General features: G+C 42.4%; 3 protein-coding genes and 3 non-coding genes across 8 annotated transcripts; all 6 read left to right on the forward strand.

Moving 5' to 3' along the window:
* Positions 1-335: 335 nt before the first annotated feature.
* rps3 (ribosomal protein S3) lies at positions 336-8,092 on the forward strand. Of its 2 annotated transcripts, XM_040039627.1 has the most exons (7): positions 1,126-1,248; positions 2,277-2,407; positions 3,329-3,422; positions 5,756-5,850; positions 6,813-7,000; positions 7,087-7,290; positions 8,009-8,092. In XM_040039627.1, exons 1-6 carry the CDS (start codon positions 1,219-1,221, stop codon positions 7,284-7,286), a joined length of 738 nt encoding a protein of 245 aa, XP_039895561.1. In that variant the 5' UTR covers positions 1,126-1,218; the 3' UTR covers positions 7,287-7,290; positions 8,009-8,092. The 2 variants fall into 2 exon arrangements, with proteins under 2 accessions (XP_039895562.1, XP_039895561.1); XM_040039628.1 differs by lacking the exons at positions 1,126-1,248; positions 2,277-2,407 and adding an exon at positions 336-365.
* Positions 5,487-5,636, forward strand: LOC120738524. The gene has a single exon (XR_005697012.1). It is a non-coding gene; the product is annotated as a small nucleolar RNA SNORD15 (small nucleolar RNA).
* Positions 6,417-6,566, forward strand: LOC120738523. The gene has a single exon (XR_005697011.1). It is a non-coding gene; the product is annotated as a small nucleolar RNA SNORD15 (small nucleolar RNA).
* Positions 7,703-7,852, forward strand: LOC120738522. Its single transcript, XR_005697010.1, has one exon. It is a non-coding gene; the product is annotated as a small nucleolar RNA SNORD15 (small nucleolar RNA).
* Positions 8,093-9,048: 956 nt separating the features above from the next.
* Positions 9,049-12,456, forward strand: kctd14 (potassium channel tetramerization domain containing 14). 2 transcript variants are annotated; one of them, XM_040039629.1, is made up of 4 exons: positions 9,049-9,240; positions 11,106-11,330; positions 11,731-11,865; positions 11,983-12,456. In XM_040039629.1, exons 1-4 carry the CDS (start codon positions 9,187-9,189, stop codon positions 12,292-12,294), a joined length of 726 nt encoding a protein of 241 aa, XP_039895563.1. In that variant the 5' UTR covers positions 9,049-9,186; the 3' UTR covers positions 12,295-12,456. The 2 variants fall into 2 exon arrangements, with proteins under 2 accessions (XP_039895563.1, XP_039895564.1); XM_040039630.1 differs by lacking the exon at positions 9,049-9,240 and adding an exon at positions 9,248-9,332.
* A 4,039-nt stretch (positions 12,457-16,495) lies between these two features.
* On the forward strand, positions 16,496-19,050 carry LOC120738449. The gene is made up of 3 exons (XM_040039693.1): positions 16,496-16,661; positions 17,715-18,186; positions 18,711-19,050. The coding sequence occupies exons 1-3, from the start codon at positions 16,622-16,624 to the stop codon at positions 19,048-19,050; spliced, it is 852 nt and encodes a 283-aa protein (XP_039895627.1). The 5' UTR covers positions 16,496-16,621.
* Positions 19,051-19,133: the final 83 nt, after the last annotated feature.

Raw genomic sequence — 19,133 nt, forward strand, 5'->3', positions numbered from 1 at the left:
TTAGCCCGCTAAAAGTGTCAAACTCATTCATTAATTTTCTGTAGCTGTATTTTATAATCTGTGTGGTTTCAGGGCCACAGCAGATTTATCAGTGTTGTACCTGTTGCAGCACTTGGAGGACGCATTGGCAGTTGGTGTCTGAGTCAGTGCAGCCTGTAGATGCTTGCAGAAAGTCTGCTTGGTGCTGGATGTTTGAGCGTGTGACATAAACATAAAGCTGCTCTCTCTCTGCAGTTCGTCGCAGACGGTATTAAAGGGGCTGAGCTAAAAGAGTTCCTGACTCATGAGCTTTCTAAGGATGGTCATGCCGGTGTGGAGGTGCGTGTGACTTTAATCGGGACTGAGATCATCATCCTGGCCACAAGGTGAGCAGTCGGCTAGGTTGCCAAAAAGTAACAACTCAGAATTGAAGAAGTTGTTACATCTCCAGAAGATCGGATTGAGTGTTTAGAAACTAAACAAATATGGAAGCTTAAAATGAGTCTCTGCTGTAAAGTGGATATGGCATTATTTTGGCAGGGCGAGTACGCATGTAAACACTGTTGGTCCATTTGTAAGACACAGAGTGTGTGTTAACAGTGGTCTGTGCATTTGTTATTTTTGGCCATTTTTAAAGACAAACATATTTTAAGCTTGACAAAAGAAAGCTTACATTAAAGAAATCAGTCCTGATCATTTCCCTTTGGTAGATGCCAATGTTAGTTTAAGAGAAACTTCAACTGTGTAGCTCTATGTCGTCTCAGCTTTGTGTCTGTGTGTGGAAAGATTAAAAATATTTTGTCTTTTTTTTTATAACCATGCAGTTTAAGCCTAACCGTCTCACCATCTTTAGGATGAAGACTGTTCTTGGAGACAAGGGTAGTCGGATCAGACAGCTGATCGCTGAGGTCAAGAGGAGGTTCCCCGAAGACAGCCTGGTGGTAGGAAACAAAAACATACAAATAATTGGTATTTTAAGCTCACGTGGCCGCCCTCGCTGGCCTCGCTGTCGGCCTTTATAAGTGTTCCATCAGTGCCGTCGACCCGATTTATATCGCCGTGTAAATTCCTTTGGTAATAAACATAAGAAACACACAAACTCAGGCTCATCGCATCTGCTCAAAGAACTACATTTCCCTGAGCATGTCAGGGACGGACCGTCACCGGAAGTCAGCTTTTAGCTATAAATCCATTTCCGCATCCTGTGCGGGTCCTTTCCTGTCTACGGCCCATTGGAAGATGGCGGTGCAAATCTCCAAGAAGAGGAAGGTTAGCCCCCGTTTTACTCACAAACACGTTGCATTTCTTTAAAAATGGGCTCACGCTGGATTTGATATGGTCGTTTGGTGGCCGTCCTGGTATCAGATGTGCCCGCTTGGGTTGAATCCTGAGCGGATGAATCCAGATGCTGTCTGCGCTGTGACCTCCTCATTTGGCTAGCTAACATGGCTCTGAGCACCGAGGCCGGGCACAGTTACACACTGGTTGAAGTGTCTGACTTAAACACGACTTTAATGCCCGCTTTAAATCCTAATATGCGAAAAGACTTAGCTGAACTCTCATTTAAAGGTTGTTTGTGTCTGAGTCCAGGTTTTCGGAGGCGTTAGCTTCGCAGCCGTATTAATATAGAGCCAGAGACACAAACTGCCTCCTTAATGCTACTAATTCACTGAGAAATGTGGTTAATGAGACGTATGTGCAGTTAGAACTGTTCGGGTTAAATGTGGAGTCAGCACGGGGTTCATTTTAGTGAATCGTTCAAGGACATTAATTTGGAATTGGGAGGAATTTCACAGTAAAGCATGCGACATGTGGCAGCCTGCGTTTAAGCACTGAAGCCAGGCACGCTGAAGTAAGCGGATGATACAAATACAGCCTGTTTAAAAACTGCAGATCGATGAGATTCTGCTCGTTTTGTCTTCAGCACTCACTCTGAATGTGACTGTGCTCTCTGTAGAAGTGAATCCTGCTGTGGTTTGAATGCCATCATGGGTAGTTAGGAACTTCAAATTATCCTTTACATGTTTTAAATAAGTGTGAGCAGTGTGTTAGCTTCAAGTTAGCCCGTTTTAAAGGGTCAAACCCATTCATTCATTTTCTGTAGCTGTATTTTATTATCTGTGTGTTTCGGGGCCACAGCAGATGCATCAGTGGTTGTACCTGTTGCAGCACTTGAAGGATGCATTGGCAGTTGGTGTGTGAGTCTGCGCAGCCTGTAGATGCTGGCAGAAAGTCTGCTTGGTGCTGGATGTTTGAGCGTTTCATAAACATAAAGCTTAACTGTTCTCTGTCCACAGTTCGTCGCAGACGGTATCTTCAAGGCCGAGCTGAATGAGTTCCTGACTCGTGAGCTTGCCGAGGATGGTTACTCCGGTGTGGAGGTGCGCGTGACTCCAACCAGGACTGAGATCATCATCCTGGCCACAAGGTGAGCAGTCGGCTAGTAGGAACCCAGTGAGTAAAGTGCAAAGGCTTCCGATTTTAAATGGTCAGGTGTTCCTCCAGTGATGAGACGGAGCAGGACTCAGTCTGGCTCTGCTGGTCGCTGGTTCAGATCCACGGCTAGGTTGCTTGCCCATTGTTTTTGTAGCCATTTCTTTCGTTCCCAAAGTTTAAAAAATGGCGGCTTTGATTTTCGTGAACAAGACGCTCTGATGCTTCAGTTGACGCTATTGATTAGCCAATTGGTGGCACGCAGTCAGAGGACGTCACATTTTAGTACCTGTTTGGAACCCCGGCCGAGTAGGTACTAAAAAAGTAACAGGTACTATGAACCTAATGGAAAACCCTGCAAACTGCTAATGGGAAAGGGGTGATGAGTCCCAATCCAAGAAGTTGTTACCGCTCCAGAAGATTTTGAGTTTAGAAACTAAACAAGTATAGAAGCTTAAAATGAGTCTCTACTGTAAAGTGGATATGCCATTACTTTGGCAGTGCGCATATGCATGTAAACACTGTTGGTCCATTTGTAAGACAGTGTGTTAACAGTGGTCTGAACATTTGCTATTTTTGGTCATTTTTAAAGACAAACATATTTTAAGCTTGAGAAAATAAAAGCTTACATTAAAAGACATCCTAGAAGTCAGTCCTGATCATTTCCTTTTAATAATGCAAATGTTGGTTTTTAAATATGCATTAAGATCACTGGTAAAATTACATCCAGTGTCAGTTTTGTTTATATACCTCATCTTCCTTCCATGTAAACTCGGTGTGCTTATCAAAAGAGATAAATACTTCAGCTGTGTAGCTCTATGTTGTCTCAGCTTTGTGCCGGTGTTTGTAAAGATCTAGGTTTTGTTTTGTTATTTTTAACCATGTGGTTTAACTCTGATCATCTCACCATCTTTAGGACCCAGAATGTTCTTGGAGAGAAGGGTCGTCGGATCAGAGAGCTGACCGCTGTGGTCCAGAAGAGGTTTGGCTTCCCCGAGGGCAGCGTGGAGGTAGGAAACCAAGAAATAAGACTAAGAAGTGTTTTAAGCTCACTGTCGGATGTATTTTAGTATTAAATAATCCCTCAGTGGAGACATATCGGAACAAATATCTAAAGGTTTGGGGGGGGGGGGGGGTGAAATTGCTGGTTTGCCACAAAAATGTAAACATATGGAATTTGAAATTATTTTTTTTAAGTCCTGTTTTTTTTGTTTAAAATATTAATACTTTGCCAACAGCACTTGACAATAATATCATCCTAGTAGGAACCCAGTGAGTAAAGTGCAAAGGCTTCTGATTTTAAACGGTCAGGTGATGAGACGGAGCAGGACTCGTCCTGACATTTACTACTTTAGTTCAAATCTTTATTCCTAAAACTTTCAAGTAATAAAAAGCAACAGACTACAAAAACATATTTGTAACTCATAAAGTAACTTAGTTTCTTATTATTGTTATTATTTATATTAATTATAGAATGAAATGGAACAGAACAGCCTTTTATTGTCATTGGTCATGTACAGTGAAATTGTGGATGCTGCACCAACTGTGGAGGAATAAAAATATAAATAAATTAATAAAAAATATAATTAGTGTCACTGCTGCAGATTTCACCTGCTCTGCCTTTATAATGTGAGGGAGTGGACCTGTTTACCTCCTGAAGTTTGGTGTGTTTTGTTCTGATTTATATTTCCATGATTGAAGATGAACACATAAATAAATCTGGTGGTTTTTAGAAAATTGCTTTGGTAATGAACATAATGAACCGGCAAAATCATGCTCGTCGCATCTGCTCAGAGAACTACGTTTCCGTGACCATGCCAGGGACGGACCGTCACCGGCAGCTATATCTATAAATCCATTTCCGCGTCCTCTGCTGGTCCTTTCCTGTCTAAGGCCTGTTGGAAGATGGCGGTGCAAATCTGAAAGAAGAAGGTCGGCACTGTTTTATCCCCGTTTTACTCACAAACATGTGGAAGCCTTTAAAAATGGGCTCACACTGGATGGGGTGTAATTTGTGCCCGTCTGGGTTCAATACTGAGCGGATGAATCCGGATCCTGTCTGTGCTGCGACTGCTTCGTTTGGCTGGCTAACATGGCTCTGAGCAGCAAGGCTGGTTTCCATGTTTTCCATATTTCCAGGTTGTTGATTGTCACGTCTAGGTTTCCATGTTCTTTGTCTTCCGCGTGTAGTAATTTAGTTCCTCCCAGTTTAGTTATCATCAGTATTGTCTTAGTTTCCTTCTTCCTTTTGTTTTGAGTGCTTGGTACGTTTTTGCGTCTTTTGTCTAACACACCACGCCTTCAAGTGTCTGCATTTGGACCCACACCAAGCACCAGCCTTCCCAGCTGTGACAGTGACCTGACCTTGATGACCCAGCAGCATTTCTTTGACAATATTTTTGAATTTGGCATTCGACCAAAGATTCTTGGACTATTGACCGAAGGAGACAGAGTACTTTGTCATGGCCACGATCTCCACTTCCCCGCCAGCTGGGGACCCAGCCGAGCCCTCCCAGCTCCCTGCGACGTCCATGGCACTAGGTCCAGCCACGTCTCAGCCAGAGGACTTTGCGACATCTGGCCCTGCCAAGCCGCGCCGAGGGCTGCCACCAGCCAATCCCGCACCTGCCAAGCCTCGCCACCATCGCTGACCTTGTGGTCGGCCCCCAGATTGTTTTGCCAGTTACATCGACCTCCCGGTTGACCCCCTGAATTGTATTTATTTTGCAGTCTTGTGCTCGGTTTTTGAAAATGAATATCTGCTCAAAGAACTACATTTCCATGAGCATGCCAGGGACGGTCCGTCACCGGAAGCCAGCCTTTCGCTATAAATGCGTAAGACTAATCGGTGTTTTAAGCTCACTGTTGGATGGTTTTTAGTACGGAAAGTAATTCGTCAGTGGTGAGGTGTATCTGAACAAATGTTTGAATAAATACATTTGGCTGCAAAAATGTAAAAATATGGGATTTCAAACTGTTTAGAGGTCTTTTGTTTAATTTACAGTAATCTCATCCTGGTAGGAAACCCAGTGAGTAAAGTGCAAAGGCTTCTGATGTTAGACAGTCAGATTTCCCTTCAGTGATGATACGATGACGAGACGGAGCAGGACTCGGTCTCGCTCTGCTGGTCGCTGGTTCAGGTCCACGTTCTGTGGTTCTGCTCCAGCACCTCAGAGCAGGAAGTCCTTTCCATGTGAAGACACAGAGGCATTTGTCTGAGAAGGGTCGAGGCATCAGGACTGTGCTGTAGACGGTGCAGGAAACCTGCAGTCCATCGTTACACATGCTGGTTTGATCCCGGTGTTTGTCTGTAATACTGAAATGTCCTTCCTCTTTCTTTTAGCTGTATGCTGAGAAAGTTGCCACTCGTGGTCTGTGTGCCATCGCTCAGGCTGAGTCTCTGCGCTACAAACTGCTGGGAGGCCTGGCTGTGCGCAGGTGAGCATGTCTGGATTTCTTTAATTTAACTAAATTATTTTTGTTACAAATTTCATCAGACTGGTGTGATTTAAACAGTTAATGACTCCACAGGGTTAACTTCCACCTTAGAAATGTTTTCTGCCATTGAGTAATAAGTAATGTACGTTTACACATAAGCTCTTTACATCAACACAATCTTGTTCTTAATGAATGAATATTAACTTTAGTTTCACCACTATAATCGTCTGTGTATTGTTTTGTCCTTTAACACAAAGATATTTTATTAAACGTTTCTTAACGTTATGCGTCCTAACATGACATCTTAAGCTCTAAATACATCTCTGCACACAGTTTAATGTTTGGATGTTTTTCTCAAGTCAATTATTTATGAGCGTATTCTGCTCGTGGCACATCTTAGTATGTTGGACCCGACCCAAAGTATGAAATTTGATCGTAATCTAGAAGAGTAAACATTAAAAATGCTGACAGAGGTTAAATTATGGTCAGTAGGAAACACCCTGTCATAAAAAACCTCATGTGTACTTTGAGGGTGAAGCCTGTGTTCTGTGTGTCGGCTTCTGTCCCTTCAGTGATGATACGATGACGAGTCGGAACAGGACTCATCCTGGTTCTGCTGGTCGCCGGTTCAGAATCACGTTCTGTGGTTCTGCTCCGGTTCCTCAGAGCAGGGGGTCCTTTCCAGGTGAAGACATTGAGGCATTTGTCTGAGAAGGGTCAAAGCACGCTTTAATGAAGCTCACTGATGAAGGAGGCGTCTCCTCCTCATGGCATGTTTTACCGATTTAAAACCTGAAGACCTCCAACTGAACCCACCATGTAGAAAATTTATGTTTTTTATGAAGTCGACCAACCAGAATCATTTCAGTCACAGTGAAAGTTTCCTGAGAGAGAAGCTTGCAGTACTTTGGATCCACTGATCGATTAGCCGCTAACGCTGTTTTATCACTCTGCTTTTTCAGGGCTTGCTATGGCGTTCTGAGGTTCATCATGGAGAGTGGCGCCAAGGGCTGCGAAGTCGTCGTGTCCGGCAAGCTGAGGGGTCAGAGGGCCAAGTCCATGAAGTTTGTGGACGGTCTGATGATCCACAGCGGAGACCCCGTCAACTACTACGTCGACACAGCCGTCCGCCACGTCCTGCTGAGGCAGGGTGAGTGCAGCTCGGCCACATGCAGCCAAATCAAACTGCCATCGCGTTGTTTTGGTGGCACTGATGTGTTTATTTAATGCTCTCAGGTGTGCTGGGCATCAAGGTGAAGATCATGCTGCCCTGGGACCCCAGCGGTAAGATCGGCCCCAAGAAGCCCCTGCCCGACCACGTCAGCATTGTGGAGCCCAAGGAGGAGACCCTGCCCACCACACCAATGTCTGAGCAGAAGGGGGCCAAGCCAGAGGTGCCCGTCATGCCCCAGGGAGCACCTGTACCCACTGCATAAGAGGGTAAGAGACAGGGTTTTATTTGACTGCTGCAGGGCCTTCACAAGGCTGTATACCAATGATAGATCCTGTCCTGCTGCTAACCTAAGAGAGAAAACACAAAAAATAAATTTGTTTTTTAGTTCTTCTGCAGTAAAATTGGAGGTTCCTGTGAATTCTGATAAGTAGATCTGTTCTGTTTGCTACAGTGGAGCTTCAACAGGTTTAAATTATGACATTTTAGCCATTCGGGTCCGTTCCGGTGACACTGTTGCTGTCCTGATAATATATCGCAAAATAATCTGGATCCAGTGATTTTAACACAGACTGTGGTGTTGGACGGTCTCACACATGGTCAGTAGGAAACACCCTGTCATAAAAAACCTCATGTGTACTTTGAGGGTGAAGCCTGTATTCTGTGTGTCGGCTTCTGTCCCTTCGGTGATGATACGATGACGAGTCGGAACAGAACTCATTCTGGTTCTGCTGGTCGCTGGTTCAGAATCACGTTCTGTGGTTCTGCTCCGGTTCCTCAGAGCAGGGGGTTCTTTTCGGTTGAAGACATCGAGGCATTTGTCTGAGAAGGGTTTTCAGCTCACAAACACAACCGTGACACTTTTACAGGACACCAAAAACAGTCTTTTAGGAACTCACAGAAACTGAGGTCAACAATTTGAGCTCAGGATTCAGTTTACTGATTTCTGAAACTGGGTTTAATTCTCTTTTTTTTTTCTCTTTGCAGGTTTTCAGTCGTCACACCAGATGGAAGCAAGGCCCTTTGATTTTTGTGTACAAAAACAATAAAATTTGGAAAATACACTTAAAACAATGAGTGGATTTATTTAACTGCCTGTAGGTTTCATGTGGAGTGGGAAAACTGAGGGAAAAGTTTACAATTTTCCCAACCAGCTCATCTTCAAAACATGTCAAAGTGCTCAGAAGATTATGAGCCGACCTCTTAAACACAATGTAATGTTTTTTTCCTGGTGTGTGGGAGCAGCAGGTTTATTTCACAGCAGAATGCAGAGTCACTGCTGAAGTATGAAACCAGTGTTGGGCAAAAAGAAAGTATATGGTAGAGAAAAGTCAAAGTAATGTCCCCGTGGAGGACACAGGATGTTAAATCTAATATTCTGTTCAAAATAGTGAAAATCTAAAAGTTGCTATGGCGCCCCCTGGTGGGTGGAAGTTGGAATTTACACGTAAAGTAAGCTTCAAAATTTGGACATTGTACATGTAGATTGTTGGTTTTAAAATATGTTTCAGCTTTAAGTTTTGCATTTAATGCACAGCTGGTTGTCAAACTGTGGTGCTGGCCCCGCTGGTGGGACACGAACCACCAGGTAAGAATTATGAATTAAGGTGAAATTGATACTCACCTTGAAAGTAAATGAATCAGGACTTTTGTTTTGTGTGTCAATGACTGATTGAAAAGAGAACTGCGTCAGTGTGGAAACCAATGAGTACAAGACTGATGTTCACAGCTTCACGGAGTGTTTAACGAGAAAAGTGAGTAAGCTGAGTGAAATGCCCCTTTAGGGTCACGTCTGTGACGTCAGAAGGAAAGATGTGTCACTCTGCTCCATTTTCTGGTGCAACAAACGTCACGTGTGACGTGTGTGTGTGGCAGCCTACAGTAAATGTGAATATATCACACCATCCATACAACTTTACACTGAATAAATATATTTTAGAAATATACGAGTATAAATAAACTGTTATCAGTCTGCGCATGCGCGCTTTCCCCGTTTCAGGGTAAATTAAAAAGTTTGATAAGAAAGGGAATCGTGTTGCAGCCGAGTGATCCATCTTCTCGGCACTAAAGAAGGTCCGGGTTAGGCCACGCCCCCTGGTTGCTACCTGTAGAAAAATGTAACAGGTGAAATCCCAGCTCCCACCCGGACCACCGCTGAAGACAAGATGAGTCTGCCGGACTACAAATCAACAGAAAAACCGCCTTCGTCCGCGGCTCCGGTAAGACTGCAGCCCTCGGTGCGATCGTTTGGAAGTTTGGTGGAGCTGAAGGAAATCCTCCACCTGCTCGGGGGCTGAACAGGTGGATGCAGGTGTAGCCAGACAACAAATTATAACTTTTTCCAAAGTGAAACGGGGCAGATGTTTGCTGTGCTGCTGTTTCACGGCATTTTAATCTCTAACAGTTTTCCAGAGACGCGTTGAAGGGCGCTCTGGTTCACAGGAATCAAACTCCCAACTTCGAGGAAGTTTCGTCTCAAATGTTCCCAAAACCTTTCCTGCCGTTTTAGGATTAATGGGGACACCGTTTAACTTCTCTGTGCGTGTAAAGGTGGAGCCGACGCAGTGAGCGGTGGGATTTCACCGACTTACTGAAGTATTGCTGTACTTTCAGTTTAGCAGTATATGTAGTACTTTACTTGAGGAACAAGGAAAACTCTGTCATTCATTGGCAGCTACGGTCGGTTCCTTTACGGGCAAATGAGGCGCTGATACAAAGCAGTGCACTGTTACAGCCACAGCTCGGTCATAAAACAGCCACTAATCATCCAATTATAGAGGCAATGTTTGTGAATACTGCAGTCAGGAATGAGAATATTTCCAGAGAATATTTTTAATTTAGATGCTTAAGATCATGAAATGTTGTCTCTGTGCACTGGTTTGGTTTTAACGCTTCTTTATAATATTTAAAGTGTGGTGCGCATGTTTCCTTCCAGTTTTTCTCAAATAAGAGTACAGTATCAGAGAAATGTACTGTAAGTATCACAAGTAAGAGAGTAAAAAGTGACGCATCGCTGTGTAAGCAGCATTTTACAGCTGAAGCTGTGAAGCTGTTTACACTGTGGGTATGTCCCGGCTCACAGCGGTGAGCCTGTAGGGCTGATCTAACATGTCTGCATGTCCATGCATCTATTTTCTGCATTTTCCTGTCTTTGATCATGTGATAAACAAATAGGTGTTTATTTGTACTCAAAGAGCTTACATGCAGGCTAAATGTCCGCGCTCATGAACCACAGTAACACGGGACTTTTAAGCATATTATGTGGCACAATTAAAATAATTTAAAGAAAACAAACAACAGCAAAATGTTAAGAGACAATGTTTTGGTACGTGGTGATTGTTACTACAATATATTTCAAATCTACACTGTTTTCATTAATTTTATATTTTTTAAATGAATATATAATAAATAAATAAACATGTGAAAGGCGTTATCCATAATTTTAATGTTAGTCCTGTGAGGCCGCCCTGACAAGCTGCTTCAGTGTTGACAGACCATGAAGGAATGCAGTCTTATCTACCTGTGCAAATCATTAAGTGGGTGATTCATGCTGCCTGACAGCCTTGCAGAGCTACACACAGTCTGTGCATTCAGGTATTTATTTAGCTTTCTCTATGTGCAGATCTGAAGAAATCACAGACAAAAATACTCCTTAAACTCAAGTGAAAATCCTTGTTGTCAGGAATGATCAACATTCAAACTGTATGTAAAGTAAAATGAGCACGCTCCATCGAGACAAGGGGAGGAAAAACTACAAGATGAATATGGATCATCCACAGGAGATGTCTTAGAACCCTCCTTCAAATGCAAACACTTCTAATAAATATGATTAATTTTAAGACTGTAATTAGTTGTGTTGCAGATTTTGCAAACTAAATTGATACTTTAAATTGATCTATTATTGGTTATGTAAGATTATGACTTTGACTCACAATAATAAGATAAAAGCTGCTTAAACTTTTGATTCATGATCGTCTGTATTTGAGCACGAGGCTGCACATAAGCCCAGTGTTTAAATACTGTAACTGTTCCTGCAGTCATTTGGTGCACTCTGCAGAAACCTAAATATCGTCTTTTTCCTCAGAACTTTCATGTTGTGCAGTTAAATGTCGGGGGTCACCTGTACACCACCACTCTGAGCACGCTCAGGAAGCACTCCGACTCCAAGCTGGCGGAGATCTTCAGCGGACCGCCCAAACTGCGTACTGACACACAGGGACGCTACTTCATCGACCGCGATGGGTCACACTTTGGAGCCATCCTGGAGTTCCTGAGATCAGAACAGCTGCCCAAGGAGAACATCCAGGAGGTCCGACTTATCACGATGTAGCTCTGCTCGTATAAAGCTCCATATTTTTACTTTCTGATTCTACTAGACTGGCTTTGGATGATTCACAATTCAAAATAATCCTTTTTTGTATTTACTGGGCTTTGGCGCCACTGGCACAAACTGTTTTAACTCCTCCTCCTTTTAATTAAGCTTTCTTCTGATTGGTTGCGCCTGCAAACCTGTTAGACAGGGATGATTATTAGGACTGTCCTCACACTGTTTGGCCATGTTTAATATGAACATCCGCTATAAGTTTACATTGAAGAAGTTCTTAATAGTTTTCAAGTATTTAAGCTATGAATATAAAACCAGTTTAAAAAACAGGGGGTGTGCCCTGCTGCCAAAATGAATTTTAAGTTTGCAACTCGTGTTTCTGCAGGTTCATAAGGAGGCGATCCACTACAACATCAAACCGCTGATCAAACTCTTGGAGGAGACTCCTCAGCTGTTTGGAGAGCTGGTGGGAAGGCAGCAGTTCCTCTCCAGAGTCCCACACTACAAGGAAAACATCGAGGTGAGCTGCACTCACACCAATAATCCCATGACTGTTTGTAGTTTACACTCCTACTTTGGAATTCGTGCAACTTCACATTTCCACTTTTTGAATGATCATTTAGAATTTGTCCTCCAGGTTCTGATTCGTATCGCCAGGGCCGAGGCCATCGCCGCACGCCACTCCTACATCATCATCTGCGTGCTGAGGACGGAGGAGGATTTGGGCTTCTATGATAATGCCATTAACAGCTTGGAGGCGGCTAAGGAGTCGGTGGTGACGTTCGGGCCGTGGAAGGCCGCCCCGTTGGTCAAAGATCTGCTGGACTGTGTAAAGATGGACATCGAGAACCAGGGCTACAGGGTGAGCATCCAGCCTCACGCCGTGGAGAAGAGCTTCCTGTCCAGGAGCTACGACTACTTTTATCAACTCACATTCACCTGGTGGTGATGAGACGGCTGAACAAAACTTGAAACCGTGCATACTCTTTCTTTAAAAGAAATTACAGACTGCACTTTGTTATGTTTTTGTTATAGAGCCACACTAAAACAAAGGCTCAGTAAAGCATCGGTCTATCATTAATTTCAAAGGTACTGACTTCCTGAAAGATGGAAAAAAAGAGGGCTTGTAGCTTCTGCTTGTGATGAGTGAAGTGCATCTTTCCTAGTAGCCAGCAGGGGGCGACTTCTCAGGTTTCAGAAGTCCAGCTGACCTCAGGGGACACTTTAGTGATGAGTTTGGGGTCTTACTCTCTAGCTTTCAGTCTTGTTTACTAGGACATGATGATATGTTTTAATCATTGTCTCTGTTAGTGTCCAGAAGGACTTCAGGCCGGGGCAGCCTTGTGATTTTCATCTGCCTGTCTGTGTTTGTCAGTCAGAGCCACGCCTCACCGTTTTTTCCTTTTCAAACTTGTTATTTTTATTTAAACGATAAATGTTCAGCTCAAGGCTTCACAGCAGGACCTGAATAATCAGTGGGTGATGTTGCATTATGGCTATGTTAATGTTTTATGTACAGTCTGTGGGTTTAAGCGCCTGCTGCCAAGCAAAGATTTCTATCTTTTAATTCATTTCAGCTGCTTATAAATATAAATGTTGGTTCATATTCAGTGCTGTGTTGAACAAACACTAACTACTCTATTATTAAATCTTCTTGTCCACCCGCAGGTCTCAGTAGTAACTTGTTTAATTAGATGGCATCGTCCACACGTGAAACTCATCCTACTGTCGTTACTGTAACACGAGCCACACAGCTTCTTGCATACGATTTGATGCAAATAATAAAAAGCAATTACAACATTTAGTCAAACAAAATGTCTGAATTTAGTTTTTCACATATTTCCTAAATATTTGGAAATATGTGAAAATGATAACTCAACAGTTATGTGACATTTAAATTTAAAGAATTTAAATAAAACTCAGTTTTTGTTGGTCAGATTTCTTTTTTTTGTTTTTTTTTTCAATCAAACCTAAATACCTAACATAAATATCACAGAGAGAAAAGTAGTGTGATCGAAAACAATCCACAGGACAGCAGCCACGTACGTCTCCTACATTTACAGCACAAATGATCTTCGAGTGAACACAAAGACGTTTAGAAAGGCAAACAGCTGTGAAGTGTCTATGACGGGTCGGGTTTGTCCGTGCCCTGCAGAAAATCAGCTCCGTAGTAGAACTGGATCAAAAGAAACAAAATCAGTTTTTCTATTTTGTTGACCAAGTGTACCAAAGAGTTTCTTGTTTCTCCAATTTAATTGAGAAATCAGTGTTTGGTTTTATTTACCTAAATTGATCAAGGGGCCTAATTAAGACAGATTTTGGATTTGGTCACTTGGCCACATGATTTCATACAAATCCAGAGTGATGGTTTCTTTCTTAAAAGGCAACATGTCCAGTGATCCTTGGTGTTAACTGTCTGGTCATTCAGTCCTTAGCGTGTTGCTGTGTTAGACTTTCTAACCAAAGGTTGGTCGTTTAGTATAAAACTTCATACACTGTAGCCGGGGAAGTTAAGTCAGTGACGAAAAAAAAGAGCGTCACACACACGACAACCAAGCATTTCACAACCCAGTTTAAGAGAACTAAAAAGGTCATTTAAAAAAAAAAAGAACAAGCGTCCTGACAGAAAGCAGAGCAGTGTTCGCCACAGAGCAGGGCATAGCATCCATCAGCTGTCTCACTTTCATGTCAGACCACATCCTTTGTGATCAGAGTGTGACTAAACGGCAACAAACAGCGGTTACAGGGGCCGATTGTGCAGCTCGGAGGCCACAGATAAGAAAAAATCTGGGGTCGTCTCCACAAGCAGCCCATGAGTGTCCTGCTGGTGTGTCTTCCACAACATTAACCTAGATTTGTTAACATGATAAAATTACAGACAATCTTCAGTTTTCATCTAAAGGACGTTCAAAAGAAAAAACAAAACTAACAAGTAGCACTGCTGCACACAGTGAGCGTGACAGGGAGCATTTAATAAAGTCCCAACAGCTATAAATACCTAAGTTGGTCCACAAATATTTGGTGAATTCATGAGTGAATGTTTGGTCGCTGAAAAGTCAGATGGCAGAATGTTAGCAGCTGACAAGCTCTTCTTGGAGAGTTTCTTCGAATTTTAGCTCAAGTGCAGGATGACGCGCAAAGAGAACAAAGGTTTGCTGAGGTATTAGGTCAAAGCAAGATTTCTTCCCTTGTTCAAAGAAAGAGGAGGGGTGGACACGTAGCATACAGTATTTTCACCACAATGACACAATTGCACTTCCTCACAAAAGCCCCTGAGGATGAAATATTGCACAAGATTTCACACCCTGGATCTCATTATCAGAAAAGTGATGCTGCTAAGTGACAATTCAAAAAACTCAAAAAACAACGTTTTTGTTTGTGTTTAACACAAACGCCGTTACTCAGCTCTGAGCGTGAGCAGACATCTTTTTATTCTTTGCTGTTTCACAAAACTGTGCCACCTGTGATCAGCCCAGCAGCACTGTTTGACTGGATCATTTGAGCAAAGCATAAGAGTGCAGTTAACAAGTCCTCTAATCTTGCTTTAAAGCCACAGGGCAGGCACCAGTAGCAGGAATGAACTGAGCAAATCTAAATTAAAAATGAATATCAATATAAAGATCGATTATTTAGAATTATGTTGTTGTGTTGGCGTTTATTTCACTAAAACTTTGGATGTCTAAAGTGGAAAATATCAGAAGAAGTTTGAAAACCACTGACTGAAACCACACACTGTAAAAGAGATGAACACAGCTGCTGTATCACCCACTGGTCTGGTCTGTGCATCTGAAGCTTCAGTGTTTGCATTTTGCCTTCTGACATGTTCGTTTTTCAATGTTGAGATGGAAGCTTTGAGTGCAAAGACCCAGCTGGGTTTGCAGTATAAGGATCCTTGTGCTCTTTTGCGTTCCTGTTTTTTGTGACCACACAGACCCTGCAGAAAATTTAAGCTACAGTCAACCGTCCGTCCACCTTTGATTATAAAGCACTTTAAAACAACTACAGCTGACACAAAGTGCTGTGCATTGAAACTAAACAAAATAATAAAAATACGACATAATAAGATATAAATAAAACCATAAAAAAGATTCAAGCAGACACAAACGTCTGGGATGATTTGTGTCTCACAGGAAACCAAATGATGTGTCAGATAATTCTATTAAAATGCTCCAGAATGAACCAGCACCATAAACATGGTGGAGAGGTCCAGTTTAGTGACGCCAGTCTGGCTCCTAAAAATTGTTTAATGACCACCTAACAACCACCGGTCATCAGGGGAAAATGAGTATCCTAACTGGATGTGACTGGTTGCTGGAGACTGCTGTGACGTCAAATGCTAAAGCTTAATTCATGCAAGTCTGCAGACCAGTCAGTGACCCACCAGTAAGCACCAGGTGGTTGTTGTCATTGAGTAAAACTCCTTGTAAAACGCTTTACTGCACGCTGCTGCACCGAAAGCCTTTTTGGAGCAGCTTTGCACTGCAGGTTTCTACAGTCACCCATAGTTTGTATGGAAGACGCTGACTTGTCTGCAAACAGTCACCGACTACAGGCCACTCTGCAGCGAGTCTGTGACTGCAGCACAAACTGGAAACAGAGACCCTTGAATCATGTTGATTTGGCAGTGAGGCACAACTTGTACTTTGAAGTTGTTCGTGGACAAATCTGCGTCTTCACTGCAAATGCATAGCCGCAGCAATCTGCCACTAACTGAAACGATCACTAGGAAGTTTTGGGTGTGGCACCCTGTTTGTAACTGAGACAGCCACCAACCTCCTGCAACCACTCATCATTTTTCCCTGGTTACTGGAGATTACCAGGGAGTTGCTGTCCAGTCTAGGCCTGTGTCACTACACCTGTATCCAGTGTATGTAACAGTATTTTAGATTTTATTCTAACCAAGCTACTGTGAAAATCCTTTCACATGGTATCCAAATATGTATGTTTGCAGTTTGGAGTAAAATGCAGAAGCAGCACAGGTCTGATGGGCAGGGACAGCAGGAGCTTTGATGTGATTTAAAGAAATAGAAAAAGCTGCTCGTTATAAGCACAGAAATGAGCTTTCACACATAAACACATTTTACTGAATGTGTTTGTGATGAAAAACATTTAACACGTCGTGCTGAATACCTGTGAGGCTCGTATCAGTGAGGCTGAAGGCTGATGTGAGCGTCCTGTTTAGTTTGGGGTAACACAGGAAATGAAGGCGGCAGTCTAGAAAGAGCTGAGGCAGCAGCGACGAGAACAAAACGCGCTGCGGTGTTGAAATCACAAACATGATGAGAGTCCTGCTGCTCACCAGTCTTCTCCTGACAGGTACAGATTGTTTGTTGTTGGTTTGATTCTTAGCTACAGAGGTTTCTCCTTTTTTTGAGATTTGTATTCTTTAAAAGCTCTTTTAAATGTAAATGAACACGTGTCTGATGAAGACACACAGAAAGAAGTTTTGCTTCACTTGAATTACTTTTACTTTTTTGTCTAATCTTTAGGATCCATTTATCCAATCGTTTTAATATTCAGAACCGATTATGATTAAAAATGAAATCTGAAACACAGACCTCACGAAGGCAAAGCTTTTATCTCCACACAGGGTTTTGTGTGACTGGTTGGATGTGTTTGATTGTTTGCAGGTTTACTCAAAAATAGATTTGCATGAAAAATCTACAGGAGGTGAAAAAGTCTCCCAACTTGTGAGAAAGTGAGAAATTGTCTTAATTTTCTCAAGAAAATAAAATTCAAATTAAAAACTTCAAACATTTCGAGAGACTCACACGTGGAGGGAACTTTTAGTCTGTAACTTAATTAAAATTTACATTTAAAAGATTAAAAACGTCATTTTATTCATTCTTATTTGTTATCCTATTTACAACTCTGACTTTTAGGTTTCCATGTCTGTTCCTAATGTTTGATGCAGATCTGCAGTTCTGAACTGTAGCCGAACAATTTATTGGCTTTTTTGGGGGGGTTGTGTTTTCCTTCTTTGTTTTTTTGTCATATAATTTTTTTTAAATCTCTCATTTCAAATACATTCAACAGGGCGGCTGACTGTATAAAGGTGATTATAGACACAGGGGAAAATCGTTGGTATGCAATTTGGTCCTCGACCTTTTGTCATGTTGGCCTCGTGCAGGGAGTTCTCTGACCTTTTAGTCTTTAAGTCTTAAAAATGTGCAAAGTCTTTCTTTAAACTGCTTTTTTTTTCCTTTAAATGAAAATTACAGACTACAAAGTTGGACTGTACTGTAAGAAAATATTAAAGAGCACAGATGTTTGAATATTACTGCATACTAAACTGCTCCTTTTAGATCTTTCATGTCTTTCATGAAGGTTTTATCAGATTTGTTTAAATAAAAAATCTCTTGTTGACAGGTGCGAGGTGCAAAAAGGACGTGTTTGTGTACAGCACAGTTGGAGGAGACGCTCTTCTTCCATGCATGGTGTCCTCAGACTGCTCCGCCATCTCCTGGACCTTCTTTAACAAAGGCACGGACGTGCGGTTCGTCCATGAGGTCGTCAATGGGAAGGTGACGGCCGATTCAGACAAATCCAGCCGTATGACCTTCACATCCAACTGCTCCATCAGCCTCCGCAACCTCAGGGTGCGGGACACTGGATCCTACGTCTGCCTGAGGAACGACCAGCCTGTCACTGACGTTTACCTCTCCCTCCTCACAATCTCGTCTTTCTCCACCTTCACCGACCTCCAGCCTGGAGGAATCCTCTCCCTGACCTGCACCTTCTTCACTTATTATGATGCAGGGAGCTGCAAGTCATACTCAAAGAGCGTGTTCGGCCTGAGCTGGGTGGATGAGGATGGGAGAAAGCTGCCCAACAACAGCAGGTTGGTTTTTTAGGTCATTTTATTTCTGTTAATCATAAAGACTATTACTATAAATAACCCATAACACATGTTGTGCTGTGTTGCAATAAATGTTTTCTTTATTGCAATCATCTTAATAGATAACCATTTTTTTTATTTTAATCGTTTAAAAACAGCTAATACCATTAAATATAAAATATGAGTAAAAGTAAAAGATTTATTTGTTCTTTATCTAAGGAGGAAAATATTTCCTGTTATTAAAAAAAATCTAAATTGCGAGAGTATCTGAGCTGAATTTAGATAGATGAGGTTCTAATACAGACACATACACACAGCAAAACACACAAAATGAGTATATGAGATAAAGACTGAATAAAAAAAACAACCAGAATTATAAACTTATATTTTACATTATAAAAGAAAATGTAAGTCAAATTAAATTATTGTCTCAGACCAAAACTAAAAGCAGAAATGTTCAGGTGAGCACTGCCTGGTGATGAACGACAGCTGTGTGATGTTTCTCTGTCCGTTTCACCTCTGTGCAGGTACAACCTGACCAGTCACACTCGCTGCAACATCACTCTGGTGACAAAACTCCAGAAGGACGACAACAACAGGAGGTGGAGGTGTCTGGTGAACACCACAGAGAACAGCAGAGCCGTGTTTCTGGACTTCAGGTCTGCCTTTTTGTTCCAAAATAATGACGATGACAGCCTGAATCCTTCGGTCACGGCGATGTGTCAGGTGAAGCTGCCCATCAGCCGCATCGTGCTCTGTGTGGCCCTCCCGATCATGGTGACCATAGTGGCATTCTTCACGTGGAAGTCGGACCGCGAGAGGGCCAAAGCATCAGCAGAATCCTTCATGCTCCACGAGATCAACTGACCGTCCATCACTGCAGGATTTTTGTAGTATTTTCACTTCTCTGGCCCCTTTTCAATCATCACATCCTCATGGATCCTGTAAGA

Source organism: Simochromis diagramma, unplaced genomic scaffold, assembly GCF_900408965.1.
Source record: "Simochromis diagramma unplaced genomic scaffold, fSimDia1.1 OVJJ01000031.1, whole genome shotgun sequence".
Classification (NCBI taxonomy): Eukaryota; Metazoa; Chordata; class Actinopteri; order Cichliformes; family Cichlidae; genus Simochromis; species Simochromis diagramma.

What these genes read in the sequence shown, in the direction of transcription:
- rps3 (XM_040039627.1), top strand. Translation starts at nt 1,219, where the DNA reads ATGGCGGTGCAAATCTCCAAGAAGAGGAAG. An exon ending in GGAGGCCTGGCTGTGCGCAG is followed by an intron (nt 5,851 to 6,812) that starts GTGAGCATGTCT and finishes CTGCTTTTTCAG; the next exon opens with GGCTTGCTATGGCGTTCTGA. An exon ending in CCACGTCCTGCTGAGGCAGG is followed by an intron (nt 7,001 to 7,086) that starts GTGAGTGCAGCT and finishes TAATGCTCTCAG; the next exon opens with GTGTGCTGGGCATCAAGGTG.
- kctd14 (XM_040039629.1), top strand. Translation starts at nt 9,187, where the DNA reads ATGAGTCTGCCGGACTACAAATCAACAGAAAAACCGCCTTCGTCCGCG. An exon ending in CGCCTTCGTCCGCGGCTCCG is followed by an intron (nt 9,241 to 11,105) that starts GTAAGACTGCAG and finishes CTTTTTCCTCAG; the next exon opens with AACTTTCATGTTGTGCAGTT. An exon ending in ACTACAAGGAAAACATCGAG is followed by an intron (nt 11,866 to 11,982) that starts GTGAGCTGCACT and finishes TTTGTCCTCCAG; the next exon opens with GTTCTGATTCGTATCGCCAG.
- LOC120738449 (XM_040039693.1), top strand. Translation starts at nt 16,622, where the DNA reads ATGATGAGAGTCCTGCTGCTCACCAGTCTTCTCCTGACAG. An exon ending in CACCAGTCTTCTCCTGACAG is followed by an intron (nt 16,662 to 17,714) that starts GTACAGATTGTT and finishes TCTTGTTGACAG; the next exon opens with GTGCGAGGTGCAAAAAGGAC. An exon ending in AAGCTGCCCAACAACAGCAG is followed by an intron (nt 18,187 to 18,710) that starts GTTGGTTTTTTA and finishes ACCTCTGTGCAG; the next exon opens with GTACAACCTGACCAGTCACA.